A 25,497-nucleotide genomic window follows, 5' to 3' on the forward strand; every position below is an offset into this window, starting at 1 on the left:
AAAATTTTAGTATTAAATCATTTTTTTGTTTAAAGATCTTTTTAGTTCTCTCACTCACCGTTAGAGGCATCTTTTCTAACCTCAAATTTGATCTTTGCTCGTCAATTTTCACCTCGACCTCATACTTTTCAAAAAAGACACTTTCCGCATTGGTCATCCAAGTGAAAATAAATAAAAATGGAAAACAGAGAGGCTTTAACGACCTTTTTAACATGACGATGAAAATAAAGATAAACAATCGTAAAATAGAAAGTCCCATAAAGTGAAAGACAAAAAACACGTTTTAAGGGTTTAGGCATAAAACTCATCCATCCCTTCGCTTCTTGGAAATCGTACAATTTACTTACCTGCCGAAAAAATAATAAAAAATGTACAAAAAAAAATCTCCATAAAATTCTGCAATAAATGTTATTTTAATCAGGAAGCAAAGAAGACCATTAATGTCTACTTATTTATTTCTACTGTCCATTCATTTTATTTTATTTTTTTTGCTTTTCATTCAAAAGAAGTTTAATTTCCATTTTTTTCGTGTTTTAGGAATTTGAAGCTTATCTCAAGGTTTTTAATAAAAAAGAAGCATTTTGTGTGTTTTACCCTTATTTAAAATTTTATTATCTTCTCCCTTGTTACCTATAATCATTTTATTTTTATTTGTTGGTACTTAATTTACTTTATTGACACTATTGGGAGCATTTGGGGTCCTCGAGAATTAAATCAGGCGATGATTGTTGTAAATTAAGTACATCACTTTTTACAATGGAGATAAAGAAAGTGAATTTCAAGGGGAGCCAATTTCGACGAATTTGTAAATGTTTGAAATGGATGATGTCATTTTTGAGTCTATTTGACGCAAATAACTGAGTCACAAATATTTTAAGAGCATTTCAAATTTTTTACACAAAATTCATTTCCCGATGTTTTTTTCGTTCATTTAAAAATTGAAAAAAATGAAAATAAAAAAAAAAAAATATTATTAATTAAAATAATTAATATTAATGGATAAAAAATATTTTAAAAAATTAATTTATAAAAAAAAATTTAAGAAAAAAATTACATAAAATAAAATTTTATCAAGTAATATTAATTAATGAAATATTAATATTGATAATAAAAAAAATTAATTTAAAAAAATATTAAAATTAATTAATAAAATAAAATTAAAAATCAATTAATTTTTTAATTAAAAATTAAATTATTAAAAAAAATAATTTAAATTAATAATAAAACAAAAATTAACTAATTATTAATTAATTAAATTAGTTAGTTAAATTTATAAAAAAATTAAAAATAAAAAATTAAAAAATTTTTAAATTAAAAAAAATAAATAAAAAAATTAAAAAAACTAAAAATAATTTGAAACTCAGTTGAAAAGCGCTTAAATTATTTTTTCTTACATGAACTTTCGACTACTGTTCTTGAAAACAATGGATCTCTATGTCAACATTACTTATCTGTAGTCTATTTTAAGTTGAATTTAAGTCATTCTCCAGTGTCTGATAATTTTAGTTCTTCTCTCATCTTATCTCTTACGATATTTATTTCGAGAGCTGTTCAGATAAACTTTTAATCTGTAACGAACTTTTGTACGAGAAAGTCGCGCTTTAAATTATTTCCAAAAAAATAAAAAAAAAAATCATGAGCATCGAACTCGAATCCCTCAATTTAACGGTAAAAGATGTCGAACAAGCTGTCAAAAAGCATCACGTCGACAAAGGAGGCGGCAAATTCCAAGTCATCGAATACGAAATCAAAAGTTTGGACTCTGAAGTCCCGGGCGGATTACTTTCCTCCAATTATCTGCTAAAAGTCAAGATTCGCGAAAAAAGAGTTACTTACACAGACATGAAAGATTGCAATGGCGACGATTCGAGCGAAGGAAGTCACGAGGAACAAAGTTGCTCATTTTTCATCAAATGTTTTCCGCAAGAAGAGTTTAACATGAAATACGCCCAAGATTTGTCGATTTATCAAAAGGAACGGAAATTGTACGAGCAGCTGATTCCGAGATTGCAAGACGTTGGTTTGGGTCATGCTCCGTGGTCGCCTCGATGTTACCACACAAAAGGAGATACTGTGATAATCCTACAGAATTTGCAAGCAGAGAATTTTGTCAAGTGTCGCTTGGAGTCTTCCGTCTTGGATTTTGAACATCTCGCCATTGCTTTGAAAACTCTCGCGAGATTGCATGCCGCAAGTATAGCAGTTGAAGAACGAACTCGTTCGGAGATCCCGAAGCTCTATCCGCATCTCTTGGATGAGAACGGATATCCGGAAAATCATGGCGAAAACGGATACCGCCAAAAAGGAGTTCGTTTAATGACAAAAACGATCCTTGAACTCGTAAAAGTTCTTCCGGGATATGACGATTGGGATATCAATGAAACCCTGGAAGCTTTTCCTGAAGTAATTAATCGAATCTATGACCTTGTGAAACCCTCTGAAAAATATCGAAATGTCATGAACCAAGCAGATTTATGGAGTAGCAACATTTTATTCAAGTATGAGGATGACAAACCGATCGACTCGAGATTGGTTGACTTTCAGTTTTCGCGATATGCGCCTCCAGCGTATGAAATTGCGACTTTACTAACTGTCTCAAATACCAAAGACTTTCGAGAAAAGCATGAAAAGGAACTTCTCGATATTTATTACGAAGCATTAGATGCCGAACTGTCTCTTTATGGCTTCGTAACGGAAGATCTCCTGAATCGCGATGATTTTCTCCAAAGCTACGAGGATTATCGCTTAGCTGGATTAATCGAGAGCCTTTTGTTCAACCAAATCATCTTCCTTCCGATGGATTTTTGGACCGAAATGACGGAATCTAGCGAAAAATTTCAGGATTTCATGCTGAATCGACACACGGAAATCTGCTTGAACGCCTACGAGAACAACGAATTTTATCGGAAGAAGATAAGGGAACTGTTACGGGAGACAATTGACTCGTACGTGCTCAAAAGTGAATTTGATGCGAGATTATAAATGTAATTACGGCACAAATTTATGGCAGTTCTTATCGTTTCACCCAAATAAATATTTCACATTCGAGAAGACCAACAACTTTTGTATATCATTTTACACAAATAAACAAAAAATAAAAAAGAATCAGGTGCCAATTTGCTTCGAACAACAAAATACCGAGAAAGTAACAGAATAAGAAGACTTTGCTTGACTTCATTCTGTTTCCTTTTGTGAAAGTGTCTTTTCAGTTTGTCAAAAGTGTTTTCGGTAAAAGCAAAGTAGAAAGGGAAACCAATTCATGATGAATTATTGTTATTATTGTTAGAGACATCAATTCAATTCATGTCGTATTCAAAAGACGAAGAGAGAAGACGAAGTTGTTGCACTTCAAATCATCATTAAAAGAGTCACAAATTGAACTGGAAGCCAAGTGAAGCGTTTTCTTGGCAATAATCAATAGGCAAAAAGCATTCTGTGGTTTGATAAGATATGAATTTTACTCGTCAGGATGTTAAATTAACAATCTACTGTTAAATTCAAACGATCACAAATGATTTTTTATTTAAAAGCGCCATCTTGTGTATAATTTTGGTTCTGAAATGCAAAAAAAAAAAATAAGAAAATTGAAAATTTGTTCAATTTTGTGAAAATTTAACCATTTTTTTTATTTTATTACATTTTTTAAGTAAAAAGTTTCATTTTATTTTTAGTTAGCGCCATCTATGAAATTTTAAAGATTATAAGTAAATAAAATTTAGCGCCATCTATTATTCTTCAAAGTTGTAACCAGTTCCTATATTATAATTTTGAAATATGAAAATTAATTAAAAAGCTCCATCTAGGTTTATTTAAGTAAATTAAACAGCGCCATCTAACGTATAATTTTTTTTTCAAATATTTTATAATTTAAAGAAAGTTCTTCTCATATTTAAAAAAAACCTTTAAATAAATTTTTTACGACAAAATGTCTTTGACTAAACTCAAGTCATTAGATTCAAAAAATCTTGAAAAATATATTTTTATAAACTATCATATTTAGTATTAAAATGAGTCATGCAAAATTTTTAATTAAATAAAAATTTTTTTTCGTAAAATTTTTTTGTAATGTCCTTGATAGTTTTTAAGCTTGAAAATTTAATTTATTTTGAGAATTTAAATTTTTCTTCAAAAATTTCTTTAACATTTTTTTTTTAGAAATTTATTTCAAATTCTTTTCGAATGTTTTTAACTTTAAAATCATTAAAAAGTGTTAAATTAAGTCACTTTCGATCCACAAAAAATTTCAAAAGACACCTTCTGTTGTCTATATTTGTTTACCTTACATTTCTTATGTCAAAAATAACAATAACACCTTAAAATGCTCCTTCTAAGAAACCAGAAGCCTTAAAAGAAGAAGAAGAAGGTTTATTTGTTTAGGTTCCCATTTTCGACACTTGTAAATTCTTTTTTTCTTGTTGTTCAATGGAAAAGTTTATAATTTTCTTTTGAAATGGGTAAAGCGCGCGAATAGCGAATACATTAAAACTTTTCCAACCCTTTTTCGTATAACGAACTGTGTTCGGGTGTTGTAAAAATTTTCATTCGCAACTGGCTTTCAAATTCCCCCTTGACACAATTTTACACCTAATTAATATATATGAAATCGATTTTCATGCCGATTGTGTGTGTGTTTGATTTCAATTTCAGCGTTATTTGGGTTGCTTGTTTGCCTTATCGGCGGAGGAATCTGTCACATATCGTGTCTACTTTTGTGTGAAAAAGTTTTCTGATGATTGTTCGGAGTGATTGTCGGCAAGTGTGTGAAGGTTTTGGTTCGCATCAGATAACAAAGTGTTGATTAAATGACGAGTTCAGAATTTTTTTTCAAAAAATATTTTTTTTTTAATTTTTAAAGAAAAAAATTTAAAAAAAAAATTTTTTTTTTAATTTTTTTAAAAAATAATTTTTAAAAATTTTATTTAAAAAAAATTTTTTTTTTCGAATTTTTAATTAGAAAAATGATGTGTATATCATTAATTTTTTAAAAAAAAATATTTTTTTTTTAATTTTTTAAAAAAATATTTTTTTTTTTTTTATTAAAAATTTTATTTTTTAATTTTATTTAAAAAAAAACATTTTTATTCATTAATTTTTTTTTGAATTTTTTAAAAAAATATTTTTTAAAAGAAATCTTATGATTTTTTTAAAAAATATACTTCAAGTTGTCGTTTGAGTTTAAAATGTGCTAAAATAAATTTCATTAATTTTTTAATAATTTCCATTTACATTAAGAAAACTTAAAAAAATTCTCATGAAACGCTTCAGCCATCTGTTGTTTTACCGAAAATTTCACGTGAAGTCGTTAAAAATTTAAGCCAACCGATTTCCAAGAAATTTTTAACATCTTTACCCTAACGAAATAATTCAAAATCCGCATAACTGACATTTGATACTTGCTCGTTAGCTAAATTTCTCCATCGAAAAATTGCATCAATTTTGCATCGAGTCTCAATTTACATAAAATTGAGTTTGGTCTTAGCTAAATTTCTCCATCGAAAAATTGCATCAATTTTGCATCGAGTCTCAATTTACATAAAATTGAGTTTGGTCTTGTCTTGTCTGTTAAAATTTATCCAAAATTTATTTTTTTTTCGTTATTTAAAGCTTGAAAAAAAATTACGGAAGTTGTTAATTTTTTTACAGTTCGATTTCTTTTTCGAAAAGCGCAAAAAAGAGGAAAAAAGATAAATTAGGAACACTCGTGCTTCGTTTTATCTTGTTTACTTAATAAAATAAGACAATAAGAGCCAGTCACCTCCATATCTCATTAAATCGACATAATAGATTTCTTTTTTTTTTGAGCTTTTCATATTTATCTTTCCTTTTTTCCATGAATTCAATTCTCGTTTCTCTCACAAGAAAAAAAAAACGAATATACATTTATAAATGAATGCTCATAAAAGATTCTAATCATTTTGTCCATAATTTATTTCAATAGACCACTTGCCATTCCTCCTTTCTTCTTCGGAGTTTCGCAACATCGCCTCGTAATTTGAATAGAGCAAACAAACTGATGATGAGAATTGTACCGAAATAGTAGCAATTGTTGTTATTATGACGACGTTGATGAGTATTTGCACACACACTTGACAGTATTTGTTTTACACCTACTCAAAGAGGAATCCAAATGAAAAGGATTGTTGAATGGAAGAAAAAATAAATGAGAGGGCGTGGGATCAAAGAGGTCGAAAAATGCTTGAAAATACGTAAAAATTCATTTTGAAGAGAAAAAAATTAAAAAAATTGATAAAACCAAATCCACAAGAGTCAATCAATAATTTAGACTTACCAAAAATTTTGGTTTGAATAATTTTTTAAATTTAATTCGGAATTGACTGTCCGTTAAAACTTTCCATTACTGTCTGAATTACTGTCGAAATTTGTTTTAATTGAATTGAACTTGAATAGAAATTTCACTTCAATTAAAGTTTAAACCGCTTTGGATATTACAAATTCGTCAATAGTCAAAGTACATTCCATTATTCGATTTGAAACAAAGAAAGGTTTTTGAATAATTAAAAATAACTCATGAGAACAATTTTCTGTTTAAAAAGTAAAAATGTTAATTTAATAATGAGTTATTTTATTCTTAAAGCGCCGTCTATTGTATAATTTCAACCCTCAGATGGAGAAATAAATGAAGAAATTAAAAATTTGTTCAGTAAAAAATTTTATTTAATTAAAATCAGCGCCATCTATGTCGAATTTTTTTTTTCAGTTTCTATTTTTTGGCAGCTTTGAGTTATAAAATTATTAAAAATGATAAATTAGAGCCCTCTGACAAATTTTTATCCATTTGGAGCAAGATTTGACAAAAATTGCTTTGACACAGTTTTTGACACAGTTTTTTTTGCTCTTGATTTAGTTTTTAAAACAAAACTATGTCAAAGGAAAATTTTTTTTTCAGTTTCAATTTTTTGGCAGTTTTGAGTTATAAAATTATTAAAAATTTAGAGCCCTCTGACAAATTTTTAACACAAAACTATGTCAAAGAAAAAAAATTGCTTTTTTTTCAGTTTCAATTTTTTGGCAGTTTTGAGTTAATAAAATGATTAAAAATGATAAATTAGAGCCCTCTGACAAATTTTTATCCATTTGGAGCAAGATTTGACAAAAATTGCTTTGACACAGTTTTTGACACAGTTTTTTTGCTCTTGATTTAGTTTTCAAAACAAAACTATGTCAAAGGAAATTTTTTTTTCAGTTTCAATTTTTTGGCAGTTTTGAGTTATAAAATTATTAAAAATGATAAATTAGAGCCCTCTGACAAATTTTTATGCATTTGGAGCAAGATTTGACAAAAATGGCTTTGACACAGTTTTTGACATAGTTTTTTTGCTCTTGATTTAGTTTTCAAAACAAAACTATGTCAAAGAAAAAATTTTTTTTCAGTTTCAATTTTTTGGCAGTTTTGAGTTATAAAATTATTAAAAATGATAAATTAGAGCCCTCTGACAAATTTTTATCCATTTGGAGCAAGATTTGACAAAAATGGCTTTGACACAGTTTTTGACATAGTTTTTTTGCTCTTGATTTAGTTTTCAAAACAAAACTATGTCAAAGGAAATTTTTTTTTCAGTTTCAATTTTTTGGCATTTTATAGTAGCAAAATGATTAAAAATAATAAATTAGAGCCCCTTTGATAATTTATTTAAAAAGCGCCATCTATCGTATAATTTTTTTTGCAAATACTTAATTTAAAGGAAATAAAATTGAAATTTTTGTCATTAATTAAATTTTTACGACAAAATGCTCTCAACTGAACTCAAGTCAATAAATTCAAAGAAAAAATCCGTGTTCATTCAATAAAATAAAATTGGAACACTATCGCTCACTTGAGTTACTCAACTCACTTCACATCATCCGTTTAGTTTTTTTTTATTATTTTCGGTTTACGGACTAAGCAAGAATTTTATTACGTACTCACATTATAAAGATTTACAAATTTAATGAAGTGAATAATAAAATACACATTGTTCGGTAGGCTGTCCTTCTCTCGGTTTTCATTTTTGTATTTTGCATGAAAATTTGATGAATCTTTCCGGATTTCACGCTTAATACGATTACAATTTTTTTTTTAAATTTGCGTAATTTTTATTTTTTACGTCGTCATCATCATCATCAAACCGAATCCATTTTCATTTGATATTGATTGGGCATGTTATTCTTTCAATCAATATTCCGGTTTATGGGCTGAAAGTGATCCAATCAGAAGTATTAGTAGTTGTTTGTTTGTGTAGTAGAAAAGCAGCTGTAAGTTGAACCAAATAAATAAAATGGAATTGGATTGATATGGCGAAACAAAATGTGTTAAAACGATTGTAGCAGAAAAAATATTTAAATGCGAAATCCATTAATATTCATTTTCTGCTTTTATGCTTCGTTTTTTGCATCCAATCGTGTTGATAGCTTTTTTTTTTTGTTAAGTTGACTCGTTTTTCGCAAAAAAAAAGTAGCCACAATGGAAAATGACCTGCAACGAAACATCAAACGGATTATAAAATTTTCTCATTACATTAGGAAGCTAAGCTAATATTATGAAATAAGAATTATTCTTTTTTTTTTTAATGAAAACACTTTTCATTGGAAATTCTGTTTGATGTATTTTTTTTTTGTTTTTACTTGCTTCACGAATTTCTTTCTTTTCTGCTGAAAGAGTATAGAAGAGACTCGAACAAATAAATAATTTATCTTTTATTCTATCTCTGGATGATTGATATTCATTTACACAATTCTACCTAAAAATGTGAAAAATTCATATTTCGCAAAAAAAAAAAATATTTTAAGTTAATTAATTTTATCAAAATAATTTTTTTTTATTTTTAAAAATTAAAAAAAATAATTAAATATTTTTTTTAATTTTTTAAATAGTATTATTTTAAAATTTAATTAAATAAATAATTTTTATTTTAAAAGTTAATATTTATCTGAATAATTTTTTTTTTAATTTCTTAATTTTTTAAAATTAAAAAAAAATAATAATTAATTATTTTTATTTATAAATTGTAAAAAAAAATATTTTAATTTAATTAAATTTTTGTTAATTCAAAAATAATGAATTTATAATTTTATTTTTTTTCGTTGCGAAATATAATTTTTTAACAAAAAAAAATTAAATTTTTTTAATATTAATATTTTTTTTTTAAAATTAATAAATTAAATATTTATCTAATCAAATTTGATTTTCTTTAATATTTCAAAATTAAATAATTAATATTATTAAAATAATTGAATTAATTAATTTGTTAAATTTTCATAATTTATTTATTTTATTGCAAAACTTCAATTTTTCACAAAATAAAAACAAAAAGAGTAAAATTTAACCCTCAAGCCAAGAAAAAAAGGAAGTCGAATTTTCGTGGTAAATAATGATGCAACATAACCAAACTACAATCATTTTTTCACGAAACGAGGCGAAACAATAGAGACGTCTTCAGTGCCCATTCTTCACCATTTACTCATTCTGAAAAAGATAAAAAAAATAAAGAAAACAAAACGAATCACATTTAATGTAAATAAATGCTTTTAGATTAGTCTCTGTGAGCTGAGTCCATTTTACTTTTGTTTCAAAATAAATGAAATGATAAAAAAATAATCTTTCTTACTCTACTTCTGTGTGTCTCGTTGTCATTGTAGTTTTTTTTATATTCCATTGATAATAAGTTGTAGGTCGCTTCGTTGTTTACTTAGACGTTCATTGTTCCATTTTTGTTCTCGACAAGTCGTCAATCGCAAAAGACGAGAAGCAAGAAACACGTGCCTTGAGTAATGTTGATTTTTTTTTCGGGTACCTATTATTATGATGATGATGATGATGATGAAACAAAAACAAAAAAAGATTTATCATGATAAGTTTTTTTTGTGTTCGTAGTCGCGTCGCGAGGAGAAAAAAAGTAGACGAGGGATGATGGCGGAGGCAAATAAATGAATTATAATGGTTGATGAAGCAATCTTTCTTTTTGGCGGGAAAGTAATTAGTAATGCTGTGATAAGGCATTGAGATGGTAGGAAGCGGAAAATTATTGCGAGGGTGCAGAATAAATTAACTAATTTTATTATTTTTTGATGTAATTAATGGGAGGTTTTAGAAAAATATTTTTTTTATAATTTTTTAACAAGTAGATTTTTTAAATTAAACGAAAAAGTTCGGAAAAATAGTAAAAATATATAATGAAAATAAAATAAAATAAAATAAAAATAAAATAAAAAAAAAAATAAATTAAAATAAAATAAATAATAAAATACATTTAATTTATTAAAAATAAATTTGTGAAAAAAATATTTTTTTTAGATCTTTGATTTTTTTAGAAAAATTCAATAAAAAATAGGGAAAAATATTAAAAATAAATTTAACTTTATATCCATAAAAAAGGTTTTTGATAGAATGATTTTTTTGTGCCCTCTGTCGGTGAATGAAGGAACTTATACGATCTACAAATAAACAGATCATGATTATTTTGTTATGAATTTTGAATAATTAAAGAAATTTCATTAATTTATCAGAAAAGTTTTTTGTAGCTCAATTTTGATGACTTTTTTAACAAAACTTGATAAAAATTTCCAAAAAGGTAATTTTCCTCATCAAAATTACACTCGAAAGTGTCAATTCCTCCATACTCATAAATTTCTCAAGAAGTTTTTTTCCACATAACCGCCCTTGCGAGACGACAAGAAACGCCCTCAAGGACTTTCCTCGCTCTTCAAACAAAAGACACACGAAAAAAAAAGTCAATAAACTAATAACAATATTATTTATTGCATAGCTAATCAAAAATCATGAGGACACTGACAACTAATGATATGTGTAAAAGGGTCTGCGGCACATAATGACGATGCGAGGGATAAGAGAGACAAAAACAACTTACAAATCCATAAAATAAACCATTACGATTGTTAAAAGGAATCAGAGGGGAAATAGACGCTCCAATGACTATTATTATTATTATCATTAGATTACTTACTTCCATTTCCACTCGTCGTCGGCGGCGGCGGCGTCGTCGTTCCCATATACAAATGTGACCATAAAAAAGTTTATTGCGTATAACGAGAAAATAATATTATTACTTACATTACAACAACAACAACAAGCAAACTATTCTTTCAAATTGACGAAAATGCGTGGTTAAAGCCGAGACAGAGAGCGAGCGAGACTGCTAACTGAGCCACAGCAAACCATTTTCATTAAATGAGCATAATAAATTTTATGACCAAAAATTTATGTGATTTTCCATGTCTCCGCTGTTCAGCTCTTTTTTTCGTTCGTTGTTGTCGATTTCACTCGTGGGCATGTTACTTTGTGTTTCTTATCGGAAATGGAAATGACGATCTCTTGGTTACGCTGTATTTGTATGTATATCAAAGTAAGGGCATGAAAAAAGAGGTGAAGGTAAATTGAACATAAAAGATTAAGTTGAAGTGAATTTATTGATAAGCAAGTTCATTGTCAATGAAAATTTTAATGGTAAGTCGATTTTTTTGCGGGAGGGAGTGAAAGATAAGTTAAAAAATTAAGCGAAAAGCATTTTTTTTGATTTTAATAAAAAGTTTTAAATCAAAAAAATAAAAATAAAATAAAATAAATAAATAAAATAAAATAAATAGATAAGTTTCTTGGTTTTTTATATTTTTTCAATGAAATAATAAATTTTTTTTAATAATTACTTTTTTTTAAATATATTAATTCTTATTACGACAATAAAATTTAATTAAAAATAATAAAAAGTATAAAGCAAAATTTTTATTTTATGTTTTTTTAACAATTTAATAATTTAAATAAAAAATAATTTTACTTTTTATAAATTTTAATAAAAATTTTACATCAAAAAATCTTTTATATTCTTTAAGGTAATTTTTAAGGTAATTTTTAATTTTTATAATAAAATTTTTGTTTTAATTTAAAAATGAAAAAAAAAAATTTATAAAAAAAAAAATTAAAATTTTTATACCTAAAAAATATTTTAAAAAATAATTTTAAATTTATTTAATTTTAGCTTAATAAATAAAATAATTAAAAAAAAAATAATTTAAAAAAAATAATTAAAAAAAAAAAATAAAATAAATTATAATTAAATTTGAAAGTCATACAAAAAATAATTTTAAAGCTTTACTTAATTATTTAAAGTTAATTTTTATAAAAAAAAATTAATAATTATTATATAAAAAAAACCAAAATAAGAAAAAGTTAGAAATTGTTTAATGCAGATTTCATACAAAAAACCGATAAATTCACTAAAATAATTTTTCAACCGCCTTCAAGTCATAAATCTGCCTCTCCTTATCGCATCAATCGCCGCAAAAACTATTGATTGCCTCTTTTCTCTTAAAAAATCATTGACTTGCCATCCGCTGCGATAAAAAAAAACTTCAGAAAAAATCACTTTATCGATAAAATTCGTCGTTCTCGATAAAGACAACTCACTTTTTGTTGGCTTCACACAATCCCACAATCAAGGAATCATCATCATTATTATTAAATTATCGTCTCTCTCTGTGCTGTTCATCATATAACGACACTCAATCTGACATTGCTCGTTGATGTCTGGCCCGACAAAAACTTGTGAAAACTACTTTTGCCTCGCTTTGGCGAACTGCGAGGCACTACGAGACAAGATGACGAAGAAAATGTGCAAGAAGAGAAAAAACCAAACTAACAAATGGCTCAACTGTGACTCTAATTACGTATTTTCTCCGGACTCGGCGTCATGTGCAACGACGAAAAAAAAAGAGGAAAAACGCAGCAAGCACAGCACCTAAAGGAATATATTTTCATTTAATGTTTCGTCGTCGTCGACCAAGTTGTGTCTTCTCTCGGAGTTGCTGCTGTTGTTATTTAACTCGACGCTAAAATTAGAAACACGCCACAATGTCATGTCGCTGCTCTTCCTCTCTTTTTTTTTACAAGTTTTACGCATTTTTGTTCATGTCAGTCTGAGTTGCTGAAAAAAAATGCACAGAAAAAATTCTCTACAATGCGTTGCTTGTGTCTCTTTGATTTGTTCATTGTTTTAAATTTATGTTTGTCACCACAGATATTATCCAACCGCTGTTTTGTTCTACTAACTGGCAAATGATGAAGATACACTTTTTTTTTGTTTGCGACGCGCGAAAAGAACGTGTGTGAGACTCTTTTGTTTCGCGCGAAATAATAGAAACATCAGGAAATAAACAGCAAAATGTATGTTTTTTTGGTGTCTCTTCGTGTGTGATGTACGAATTGTGCGAAATAAAAAAACATGCATCAGTAATTTTGGGGCTTTGTTTAATTTTTTTGTGGCGCGAAATGTTTTTTTTTGTCACTTTTCTTCAATTTTCTTTTGTTCCTTAATTGTCCTTTTTTCAAAGCATTTTTTTTTAATGAAAAATATGAAATAAGTGATTTTTAGTCACGTGGTTAAAAAATTTTAAAAGATGCATTGGGACAAAATTTTTAATTTGTATTTGAATGAAATTTTTTAAAACTATAAATAAAAAAAAAATTATTTGAAAATGCCACGTGGTTTTCAAAAGTCACGTGGTTTTCAAAAGTCACGTGGTTTTCAAAAGTCACGTAGTTATTTTTTTTTCAAATACGAAAAAATATTGAAATGTGCTTTGGGACAAAATTCAAAATTTGTAATTGAATGAAATTTTTTAAAATTTATATTGGGCAAAAAATTTAAAAATATATGAAATAAAATATTATTTAAAAAAATTATGTCACGTGGGTTATTTTTTCAAAATTTCAAAATATATTTTGGGTCAAAATTTTAGTAAATTTAAAATTATTTGTTTAAGAATTTTTTTTTAATAAACTTAATTAAAAATTTTAATATTTAAAGAAAAAAATCAAATGAAAAGGTCACGTGGTTAAAATTTTTATAATGTTCATCAGGAAAATTTTTTAAAATGCGCATTGGGTCGAATTTAAATAATTTTCAATTCATTTTCTTTAAATAATTATTTTAAATGATTTTTAAGCTTAATTTTCAAAATTATAACAAAAATTTTAAATTTAAAGGTCACGTGGTTCAAACCAAAATATGTTAAAATAATTCTTCAAACGACAACTTTCTAATTTTTTTCATCCAAAAAATTAAGACAAAAGAAAAATTTCAATTCCCGCGATGCTCATCAGGAAAAAAAATCCCATATCAATCCGTTGCTCATCAATTAAAAGAGACAAACGCAGAAAAAAATCAGAATTTTAATTTTGTAATTATTTTCGTAAATCCAATGCAATCCCCTGAAATTTAATTGTTTAACTATTATAACGTAATAATGGCAATGCAACAATTCAATTAAATTATGAACAGTTCGTTTCAGATAAACATTCACAAAAAAAAATTAATTAACTGAATTTTTTTGCATGCGCACATCTCGTCGTCGTCGTTGTCCTCGGCACATCAGGAGGAAAAGTTGAATGGTAATTAATGTAATTTATAATGAAGTGTTGACGCGTTGATGGGTTCATTTTATTTTCGCAAATTAAAATTATAACACACACACAGAAATTACTCGACGCAAAAAAAAAACTCGGAACAAAAGCAAAGTAATTAAATTTTATTAAATGGCATTGTCTGCCTTAATCGCACTAACCTGCAGATAATAACAATTATTTATCCGGATCGTTGTCGCTCTTTGGATTGCATAACACTTCTGATGAGTTGCTAACATTTTATTGATTTTATTTTTACACTCGTGTGTTTTTTTTTGCCACGATGGACGATAAAAATGCCTTTCAAGTTCATGTACGCGAGGAATTGGAACAAAAACCTTATTTTCTGTTGTTTTTTGATTTAATTTCTAAGCACGTTTTACATTTTCGTGTGTGTTGTGTGAGAGAATATCCGATATTTTTTGTTGCGAAAATGTAGCGAACGTCTTTTTTCTTGATGGTAAGAACCTTTTTAAAAGTGTGAGAAAAAAATGTTGTCGGTCAAGGAGTGATGATGTAATGAGGGTAAATGTTTCGAAAAATTTTATTTTTATTTATTTTATTTTATTTTTATTTTTTAAAAAAATTTTTTTTAGTTAAAAAAATTTTAAATAAAATTTTGTAAAATTTTAATTTTTTTTTTCAAAAAATTTTTTAATTTTTTTTTTTATTTTATTTTATTTTTTATTTTTTTGTTTAAAAAATATTTTTTTTAAATAAATTAAATATTTAATTAAAATTGAAAATTATAAAAATTAAAATAAAATAAATAAATAAAAAAAATTAAAATTTTAAAATATTTTTTAAAATTTTAAAGTAAGAAAAAAAATTTTTTTTTCAGTAAAAACTTGCTTTAAACAGTTTCCAACCCTCAAAATTTCCTCATAAAACAAAGAAAAAACAACAAAAAAGCCTGTATCAATATCTCGAAACGTACATGGCAATAAAACGAAGAGACGACAAAGTAAAAGGACACTTTTCTCCTCTATTATTAATAAAAATTGAATTGAATCGAATCTATCATCCCAATTCATTCATTTACACTTTTTCGCTCGGTTTTTTGTGACAAATTTTTTCTCAGAAATTTTTTTTTGTCCAGAAAATTCCATCAAAAGTGCAGCATCTCAATTCACAAAAAAAAAATCTTCATCCATCTCCATTACCATGTAAAAGAGCAGAACATAACGAGTGTGTGACTGAAATTGATCCAATCAAGAATTGCTTTTATCTTTTTCTCTCCCCCTTTTTTTATTTAGTTCATGCTATGAAAAATATACACGAAATTTTTTTGTATTCATTTTTTGTCCATCAAGCATGCATTTTAAGCAAGAAAAACAAGGCGAATGGCAAGAATTTTCCTTGCGATTTGAAATTAGATAAAATTTTCTTTTGAAAGGGATATTTTTTAATAAAAATTGTAATTTATAAAATCTAAAACTGCGATAAAAAATTATTAATCTCTTTATAAAATTTAATTAAAATAATTTTTTTAAATTTTTTTTTAAAACATTTTTTAGTTTTTTTTATTTTAAAAAAATATTCAAAAAATTACAGTTTAAATAAATTTATTCATTTAATTTAAAAAAAAAATATTTATTATTATTTTATTTTTATTTAAAAAATTATTAAATAAATTTTTTAATTTAATTTAATAATTTTTTTTAAATTAAAATTTTAATTTTTTTTATTATATTTTAATTAAATTTAATATTTTTTTATATATTTTTTTAAATTTATATCAGCTTTGGATAAAAAAAATATTTTTATTAAAATTGTTAATTTAAAACCCAAAAAAATTTTTTAATTTAAAAAATAATATTTGAAATTATAAATAAAATTTAATTTCCATGACTTATAGAAAAGATTTATTGAAATTTTATTATTTTTTTAATAAAAAATTTAAAAAAAAAATATCATGTTAAATAAACAACTTTAAATTTAAAAAGTTAATTTTATTATTTTTTTAACATGAACAAAAAAAAATTATTTAAAACCTAATGTATGTAAAAATTTTCATTATTTCACTTCAGGATCGATAAACCTTACCAAACGAGCGTTTCTGTAATCTATAATAGGCTTGATGTTCGACTACGTTACAAAATTCATAAAAGACATGTTCGAAAAGAAATTTCTTCTCTCCATCTCTCGTTCGGTTGTTATGACACGATTATGATCTATAAAACATAAAAAGTACATGTGTTAACGAAATTCTTTTGATCTGCGATGAATTTGATTTTTGTTGCTACTCGCAACAAGCGCGTGGCTCAAAAAAAAATCACAAAGCCGCACGTGAATTTGAAAAGTTGCCGTTAATTAATCCTCCGTTGGCTTTATTTGCTAAACTTTTAATTCAATTATCTCCGGTCTACTTCGCCAAGTCCTTGAAACTCTCGTAAACAGATAAACAACCATGACAATAATTATTTGGTTAAATTAAGCAATGGCAACTTAAATATCGATTAATTTACCGAAGGAGGAAATTTTTGGAGACAATTCAATAACGAGCGACACATGACCCCGTTCGGCTGCATGCAAGTTTAATTAAAATTTAATCAAACAAAACAATTTCTCCGTCGTCGTTGTACAGAGTGAGTTGTTTGGCTTGCTTTGTAATAACAATTAAAATATCTTCTTGATTTAAATTGATTATGTGAGTCGATAATTTTGCATTGTCTTGAACACACACAAGACACACTCGAAATGCAAATGAGCAACAAAATCTATGCGAGGGGAGGCTTGATGAGATGACTATTTATTGATTTCGCAGGAACAATTGAACATGTTTAAATAAATTATTTAATTGCCTCGAGAGTTTTCGAGTCTCATGTCTTCTTTCTAACAAAAGGAAAAGTCAAGTTTCTTGTAATAATATTTGAATTAAACTTTGTTTCGTTTTCAGGTTGCTTGTGTGGTGTAAACAATCAAAATTTGCTGAAAAAGATCATCATGCGGGCTTAAGACAAATACTGCGGTTTTGTTCGAGGAATTTTGCTTACAGAACAGTTTTTAAGGAACATTTGCCGATGGAAATTGAATTAAAATTTCTACCGGAAATGCGAGAAATTGAGTGAAAGACCAAATTCGGTAAATTTTAATACTTGAGGAAATTATTTCCTTGCCAAAGGTTCAATAAATGGTCAATTACTTCCTCTTTGAATGATTGAAATTAATGTTTTTTCTTTTAATTTTAATATTTATTTTTTATTATTTTCTGAAGTAATTGAACGTCAAAATTTGCTTCAAAAAAATTAATATTTTTTTTTAAATTTTATTAATATTAAAATTATAAATATCGAATTTTAATATATTAAAAAAAATATTAAAATTAAAAAAAAAAATTTTTTTGAGGATTTTTTTTCATGAGATAGGTAAATTTAAAAAATAAAATAAAAAATAATTTTTAAAAATTTTAATTAAAAAAAAAATAATAATTTTTTTACTAAAGATAATCGAAAAAAATTAAATTTTTAAAGAATTTGGTTCAACAAACATTTAAAAATTATTTAAATTAATGAATTCAATTAATAAAAATTTAATTTAATATACCTAATTTAATAAAATTAATTTAAAATTTGTGAATCAATTAAGTTAAATAATTAATAATAATTTAATTTAATAATTAATTTAAATTATTTAATTTTTTTTTTTTGTATAAAAAACATTCAAAAACTCTTAAACGACCTTCAAGGATTTTACAAGTTCAAAAAAAAGCTAAAAGATTAAGCCTCAAAAATATTTTTCAGACAAATTTATGACAAAATTACAAAAAAAAGTCCTTTTTCCATGAACTTTCAAGTGCCCTTTTCGACTCCTAAACCATCTTTTGCCATATTTCTCTTTCGCTTTACTGACTTTTCCCAACTACAAAACGCAATATTTGTTCACACACAAACAATAAACACGTCTCTCCTACTCCTGCCTCGTTTTCTTGTTTGCTTGTCATTTTACATAAATATAAAACGTAAATTACTGAAGATCCTCTTGGGATACCGCAAAAATGTATAACTTCTTCTATATTTACCTAAATATATTTATGTTTATCCTTTACGACGCACGACGACGGCATTTTTGTCATTCTTATGGATCGTTCACAACTTGACCCTCATAAAAAATTTGATATTTTAATGATAAATAAAATATATATTTTTTTTGTCATTTATTTTTTTTTTCTTCACTTCTTTTTTTTTGCGTACCTGAATCGAACGAATTTGAATACAAGTCACCATGAAAATGGTCATCGGTCAATTTTTTTCGTTCTCCACGCCACTCGAGAAATTTACAAGCAATAAAATTTCCATAATAACTTTCGCAGCAGCAACTCGCCATCCAGCCATCCATCGAGAAGGAAAGCAAACAGTCTCATGAATAAATAAATGAATGACATCTAACACTGAAAACATTTTCTGAATGAATGAAATGAATAATGATGAAAAAAAAGAGTTTTTTTCTCTTTGCCCACATTTCAGCAACGAATGGACATCGGTTTGTGTCATTTTTGTGACGATGGCGGACAAGTAACGAGATAAAATGTAATAAAATGAAAATATATTTTATCTAAAGTAGTAAAGCGTCATCATTCATCGTTGGAGTTTTACGAACTAGATGATGTGTTTTTGTGTAAATGGTTCATGGTTTTTGTGTTTTGGATGCAAAAAATGTTTTGCGAAGAAAAAAATTATTTAGAGGTATTGTTATGACTTGGTTACAGTCGTATACACAAATTAATTGTATTTAAATTCGGCGAAATACGTCATTCGTTCTTTCTGAATAAAATAAAAAAGCCGGGAACTATAATTATTGTGAAAAGTAAGTAATTTAAGTTATTTAGTGGTTTTAATTTATCATAAAAACATGAAATAGCTAAAGAACGATCATTTGGTTTGATCTTAACAAGAAATTACGAAAAATCAATCAAATAATACTAAAAATTATTTCGATAAAAATTTCTGTGAAATGCGAATGACGTAATTTTTTGTTTTGTTTACATTTAGAATTTGCATAGCTAATCGTACTTGTCATGCTGATGAAAAAAATTTATAGAAACTTATAGTTTAAAAAAATAAAGTACGAATAAAAAACTCATAATTATTATTTGCAAAATTTCTAATATTTTTTTTTCTTATTTGAAAACAGGTTTTGAACGGGTTGTTTTGTGCAAATCTCGCTGTACGTCTCTACATACCTAAAGAATTTGCTGTACATAAAAGCTTTATGTAATAAGGGATCAAAAATGAGTAAGACATAGAAAAAAATAAATAAAAATCAAGGGAGAATGAGACTTGTCTTCAGTTCAAAATCAATTTTCGAGAATTTCACATCTTGTTAAGTCAAAACTATTTAGACTGTGCTGTTTCAAAAATCTAGCTGGTCAGGATTTTCATCATTTATTCATAACTAAACATTTTTCTGATGGAAGTCAACAAATTTCCAACTTCAGAAACTTTAAATGGTAATTTTTTTTTAATACTAAATTTATTTCAGATTAATTTTTATTGAGAATTTTTTTTTAGATATGCAATTACTCCATTAAGTAACTACAACTTCGATTGTGAAACGAATCCAATCGGGATTTAAAAACAAATTTTATAAAATTAAAATATTTCTGATTGGTATTAAACAAAAATTGTATTATTGGATCAATGGTAAATAAAAAGCTTCTCACATAAAATTACAAAATTTTTCTTCCATTGAAAAAAATTTTTTTTTCAGATGTCAACAAAGGATAACTTCATAACTTAGATTGTGCTTAAAAGCCAATCAGGATTTAAATTCTCAGCAACTTCTACGGTTAAGCATATTCAGTAAGATTAAGTATAATAAACAATAAAAACCTGAACTTTTGATTCACAAAAACCCTTTTTACTTTCGATGCAACACCTTCGTAAGATCCATTTCCTTCCCTTTCATTAACAACAATTTTTTTCCATCATGATTATATTGATTCAGTAAACTTCATTCAACAAAATAACGGAATAAAATGAAATAATGTGTACACAATTTAGTCCGTTCGCTGCTTACCTACTTGCTTTTAATTAAATTTAATTAACTTTGTCCATTCGATCCGATGGATTTTTACACAATAATATTATATTCTCATTTTACATCGCGTCACTCGTTCGCTTCGTATTTGCTCAATGTAACTTGAATGGCGCTCGCTTGTTTGTTGGCTCGTTTTCATTTACTATCAATATTTGCAGTCGATTTTATGGTAATTTTCTCCTGAGTTACGCTCATTGTACGTATTTGTGTTCCGCGTAAAATTAATATGACAATAATTGGGCGTTTGTTCGACGAGTTTCTAAATAAAAATTATTTTAATTTTTTTTTTTTTTGTGGAAAAAGGAAAAATTCAATTTCAAGTTTTTTTTTGTGATTCTTTGAAAAATAAATAATTTTCAGTGCGAATTGTCGAGAACTCTTGAGAAAAAAAATTTAAAAGAGAAAAAAATTGAATGACAGCTAATATGGTCCTAAACAAATAAGTCTCTTACTCACATTTTTTTTCTAAATTTTTTTTTCTTCTTCTTCTCCAGAGTGACATGAAAGTTGACAAATTTAAACGTGTATCAACTTTTTTTTTCCTTTTTTTTTTTGATATTTCATGCTGCCTGCCAAAACATTGCGGGATGTCGTTCATTCCGTTGTCATCGAAGTAAAATCGTTAAAGGCATGCGCGCCATGCCACACATTGCCGGCAATATTACGAAACAGCTGATCTGCCTTTGCCTTGCACAATAACGGCAAACGGGGAGTCATGATTTGTTTTAACGGCAACCGAGTTCATTTCACGTGGAAATCGTCATTGATGTGCGATGATGGTAACGACGACGACTTCCAGGACGACCCGTTGTACGTGAACAGACATCGTGTTCAACTTTGATTTTCAGTTCATATTTGTCCGCTGTTACAAATGGCACGATAACTTGAATGTCCGGAAAATACGCGCGCGCGAGTACTGCAAAGAAAATGGAAAATTTTCAAATAAAATGTACATAAAATTCGAAAAAATGAGAAAAAAATAATAAAAATAAATATTTTAAGTGAAAATCATATCAGAAAAAAAATCAATTTTAAAGGAAAATATCAATTTTACCAAAAATTAACAAAATAAAAAAAATATCAGTCAATATACAAAAAAATAAAAATCATATCTAACAATTTATCTGCAACGATACAAAAATAAATATCAATTAATAAATAAATAATTAAATAACAAAAAAATAAACAAATCAAATTAAAATATTGACAAAATCATATCCTAAGCAAAAATTATCAATTACCAAAATATTTTAATCATCAAAGGTAAATATTTAATAATTCATGACATATTTTAGTTATTTGCTACCAATTTTCAATCACAACCTAAAAGCAACAACAACAACAACATGCCAGAAGCCAATTTAGGACCGAGATACGAAGAAGAATTTATTTGTTGTCTATCGAACTGAAAATTTCGGAATGTAAATCACAATTAAGAGTATTTCCCTTTTGTGCGTTATACGAGAAATTTCTGTTTCAATTAAATCCATTTCTGGAATTTAACTTTGTGCTGATGACAAATTTTGAGAGAAATTTGGGTCAATTTTAATGTCACTTGGTTCGTTGGTTGGAAAATGAAATTTAATTCAATTAAAAAATAATAATATAAAATAAAAAAAAAATTGTTGAAAAAAACTGAAAAAAAAAAAAAAAAACAATTATCATTAAAATAACATGCAATAATGGAAAAAATTGACATGTGGAAAAATTTCCAAGAAAATTTTATTGAAAAACAGGTTTTTATGGAAATTGAAGTTGAAAGCATTGTTGAATATGAAAACATGACAATTTTAAATGATTTTACAAAAAATTTAAAATTACATTTAAAAAATGAATGTGAATATTGAACATTAAATAAAATAATAAAATTTTATTTTTTTTTATTAAATTTTACAATTTATTTTTTTTTCTTTAATATTTGAATATTTTTGATTTTTTTTAAATTTATTTTTATTTAGTTTTATTTTTTTTCTATAAAACGAAAATTATGAAAAAAAATTAAACTAAATTCTCATGTGAACTTTGAAATAACAAAAATGATTAAAAAATATATTTAAATTGAATTTTTAAATTATTTGAAAAATCAAAAAGGCAAAATAAATTTAATTTATCCCAAAAAAAAAATAAAGCATAAAATTTCACAAAAATTAAAAGCAAAATCTACGGGGAACAAAAATATTTTTTCAAACAAGCAAAAATATTTCCAACATTTGATATTTTTACATTTCCCGAATAAATTTTCCACAGCATCAAATTTTAATTCAAATTTAAATATTTTTCAATATTCCCCAAAAAATATTAAATAAAAGTAAAATATTTTATTCATTCCTTTTGTTATTATTCCATTTTGCGTCCCAGCGCCATTTGTTTCATTTATTTGAACAATTCGTGGAAATAAAAAAAAACAGGAAAACGCCAAAAAATACAATTATGATGGATTCCTAATAAATAATGCGGAAATGGATCACTTTGGGACTTCATTTCATCAACATCATCATCGTCGCTCTCATCATAAAGTGAAATAAATGATTTATTTATGAGCAGCGCATTAACAATCACTTTTCGCGCTCAAACAAAATTTTTCCTCCCGAAAAAAAAAATATTTATCAAAAAATTGAAATAACGTGTAAATAAATTTTCTATTATTAATGCCACCTGCTGCGCGTTAGCTCGCCGCCCTATCAGCTTTTATTTATGAATTTATTTACTGTGTGCGAAAAATCTCGCACCGCACTCCAAATATTGCGTAACACAGATAATTTTACAAAATTTATTTAACGCAAAGCACCATAAAATTTTTGACGTAAATTTTAACGCATTTTATTTGCACGTGAAATATTGACGCAAGTAACCACGAAAATTATGCATATCCAGACAAACAAATGCGTCATCATCTAATTTTACTTTTAATGGATTGGTCAAAAATAACCCAAAAAAAAAATTATATTTTGTCAGATTTTTACGTGATACAGTTCATAATAATTTATTTTCGTCATTAGTGATTTTTTTTCGAATTTCATGAGAATTGATTTAGGGTAATTTGATATAAAACGAAAATTTGTCAATACCCTTCAATTTGATATTTTTTTGCTCTTCAATTAAAATACGAGTAATTTAATATTTTTTATTGATTGTCTAATTTTTATTTAATTATTTTCTACGTTTTTCCATAATTTTTAGTGGAAAAAGAGATAAAAAGAAAATGATGGAAAAAAAGAACAAGAAAAAAAGTTTTTTTTTTATCGCAACATCTTGTTCGACAGATAAATGAATAAAAAGACATTTTTTAATATGGAAAATTTTTATTGTCTCTTTGTGAAAATAAAATAAAGAAATAAAAGAACATGAAAATAAATTATTTTTTTTTTGATTTGGACAAACAATTGAAAGGACATAATTTTTTAAATAATAATTTAAATTAAATTTCAAAAATAAATTAAATATTTTTTAAACTTTTTAAATGATTATTCAATAACAATTTTGAGTTAATTTAATTAAATTAAAATTTAATTCAGTTTTAAAAAAATTTAGGTCGTGCCAAAAAGTTTTTTTTTTCGAAAAAAATGACATTGAATGCCAAAAATAAATTTTTTAATTTTTAATTTAAAAAAAAAAAAAAAATAAATAAAAAAATAGTTTTTTAATGTTTTATTAATTTTTTAATTTTTTTTTTTTTTCAAAATTAATTTAAATAAATTTAAAAAAATAAATAAAATTAAATTGAATTTAGTAATTAAAAAAAAATATATAAAAATAAATTTATTATATATTATAATTATTAATTTTTAAAGACGATTTTTAAGAAATAAAAATTAATTTGATTGAATTAATTTAATTTAGAATTAAATTTATTTTAAAAATAAATTTTCATGTCAAAAAGTATTTTTTTTTTCATTTTTACTTATAAAAAAAATTAAGAAGTAATTTATATATTTTTTTTCTTGAAAAAAAAAAATTATTTAATAAACTTCAGGCAATGAATTTATTTTTTAAAATTTTTATTTTAATTTAAATTTATTATTTAAAAAAAATATTAATAGAAAGTCAAAAAAATTCTTCACAGTTTATTTTTAAATTTTTCATGAAAAATCACATGAATATTTAATATTTACATTTTTTTTACAAAATATTCTTTCACCTACTTTCTTGTTATGAAAATTAAATCTACTCATACTTTGTTTTAAATAACTTCCCGTTTTTTTTTCATGTAAACTCGTGTGAGTGTCTAACTCAGCGTTAAATACTGAGGGAAATTTTTGCAACATCGTTAAGCAGTAGAAAAAATTAGATTTTAAAATAAAAATGAGAGTAACGTGCAATAACAATAAACGTAAAGTAAAGCACATTCGCCTGTGTGCCCATTATTTTGTTGCTTGTTCTGACACGAGAAAGGAAGTGCGGTAGTTGCCAACCTCGTTAAAAAACTTTTTAACTTTTCTTTTCATTAAATTAATTGAGTTTGCATTTTCAAGCAGCAGCAGCAGTAGTCATCACCTCTCATCATCAGCAACATGCATTCGCAAAAAAAAAGAAAAATCTTTTTTTTTTGTCGACGACAATTTTCTGTCTAACGAACTTTTCCTTTTTCTGCTTTCTTCTCAATTTTTCTGCAATGTGTGTCATGTTCCTTCATAAAAATAAACATTTTGACCGGCGACAGCAGGAAGAAGAAAAATAGAGAAAAAAGTAAATGGAGCGTTCGTGTGCAAAAAGACAGAAATAATTGGCAAATCATCTCCGAATCTTTTTTCTTTCTTTTTTTGCTCACAAAACAAAGCAGAAAAACAATAAAAAGTCTTAATTCTTCGTCATTAATCAGAGCGCGCGAACATTTCATTTATTAATGCGATATCGAAGGAATATTCAAAGAGGGAAAAAAGGCGAAGAAGAGCACAAAAAGAGCGATTATTTGTTACGTTTTGTTACTTTTTAATGATACAAATAGATTTTATTTACAACAAAAGACGAGATGCTATTTCATATAAATAATTGCATGAAAATTGCCCTTTTTTCTGTCAAGTGCCGCCAACGAATGAATTGAATTT

General features: G+C 25.8%; 1 protein-coding gene and 1 long non-coding RNA gene across 2 annotated transcripts; both read left to right on the plus strand.

Annotated features, from left to right (window-relative positions):
• Positions 1–1,553: 1,553 nt before the first annotated feature.
• LOC134830372 (uncharacterized) lies at positions 1,554–3,682 on the plus strand. The gene has a single exon (XM_063843826.1). It carries the CDS (start codon positions 1,636–1,638, stop codon positions 2,980–2,982), a length of 1,347 nt encoding a protein of 448 aa, XP_063699896.1. The 5' UTR covers positions 1,554–1,635; the 3' UTR covers positions 2,983–3,682.
• A 15,519-nt stretch (positions 3,683–19,201) lies between these two features.
• Positions 19,202–19,950, plus strand: LOC134832314 (uncharacterized). The gene is made up of 3 exons (XR_010162060.1): positions 19,202–19,219; positions 19,547–19,647; positions 19,924–19,950. It is a non-coding gene; the product is annotated as an uncharacterized LOC134832314 (long non-coding RNA).
• The last annotated feature ends 5,547 nt before the right edge of the window (positions 19,951–25,497 follow it).

The sequence above is a fragment of the Culicoides brevitarsis genome, chromosome 2 (genome assembly GCF_036172545.1).
Source record: "Culicoides brevitarsis isolate CSIRO-B50_1 chromosome 2, AGI_CSIRO_Cbre_v1, whole genome shotgun sequence".
Taxonomy (NCBI): Eukaryota; Metazoa; Arthropoda; class Insecta; order Diptera; family Ceratopogonidae; genus Culicoides; species Culicoides brevitarsis.

Bases quoted from the DNA above. Each gene is read 5' to 3' on its own strand.
- LOC134830372 (XM_063843826.1), top strand. From the start codon at position 1,636: ATGAGCATCGAACTCGAATCCCTCAATTTAACGGTAAAAGATGTCGAA.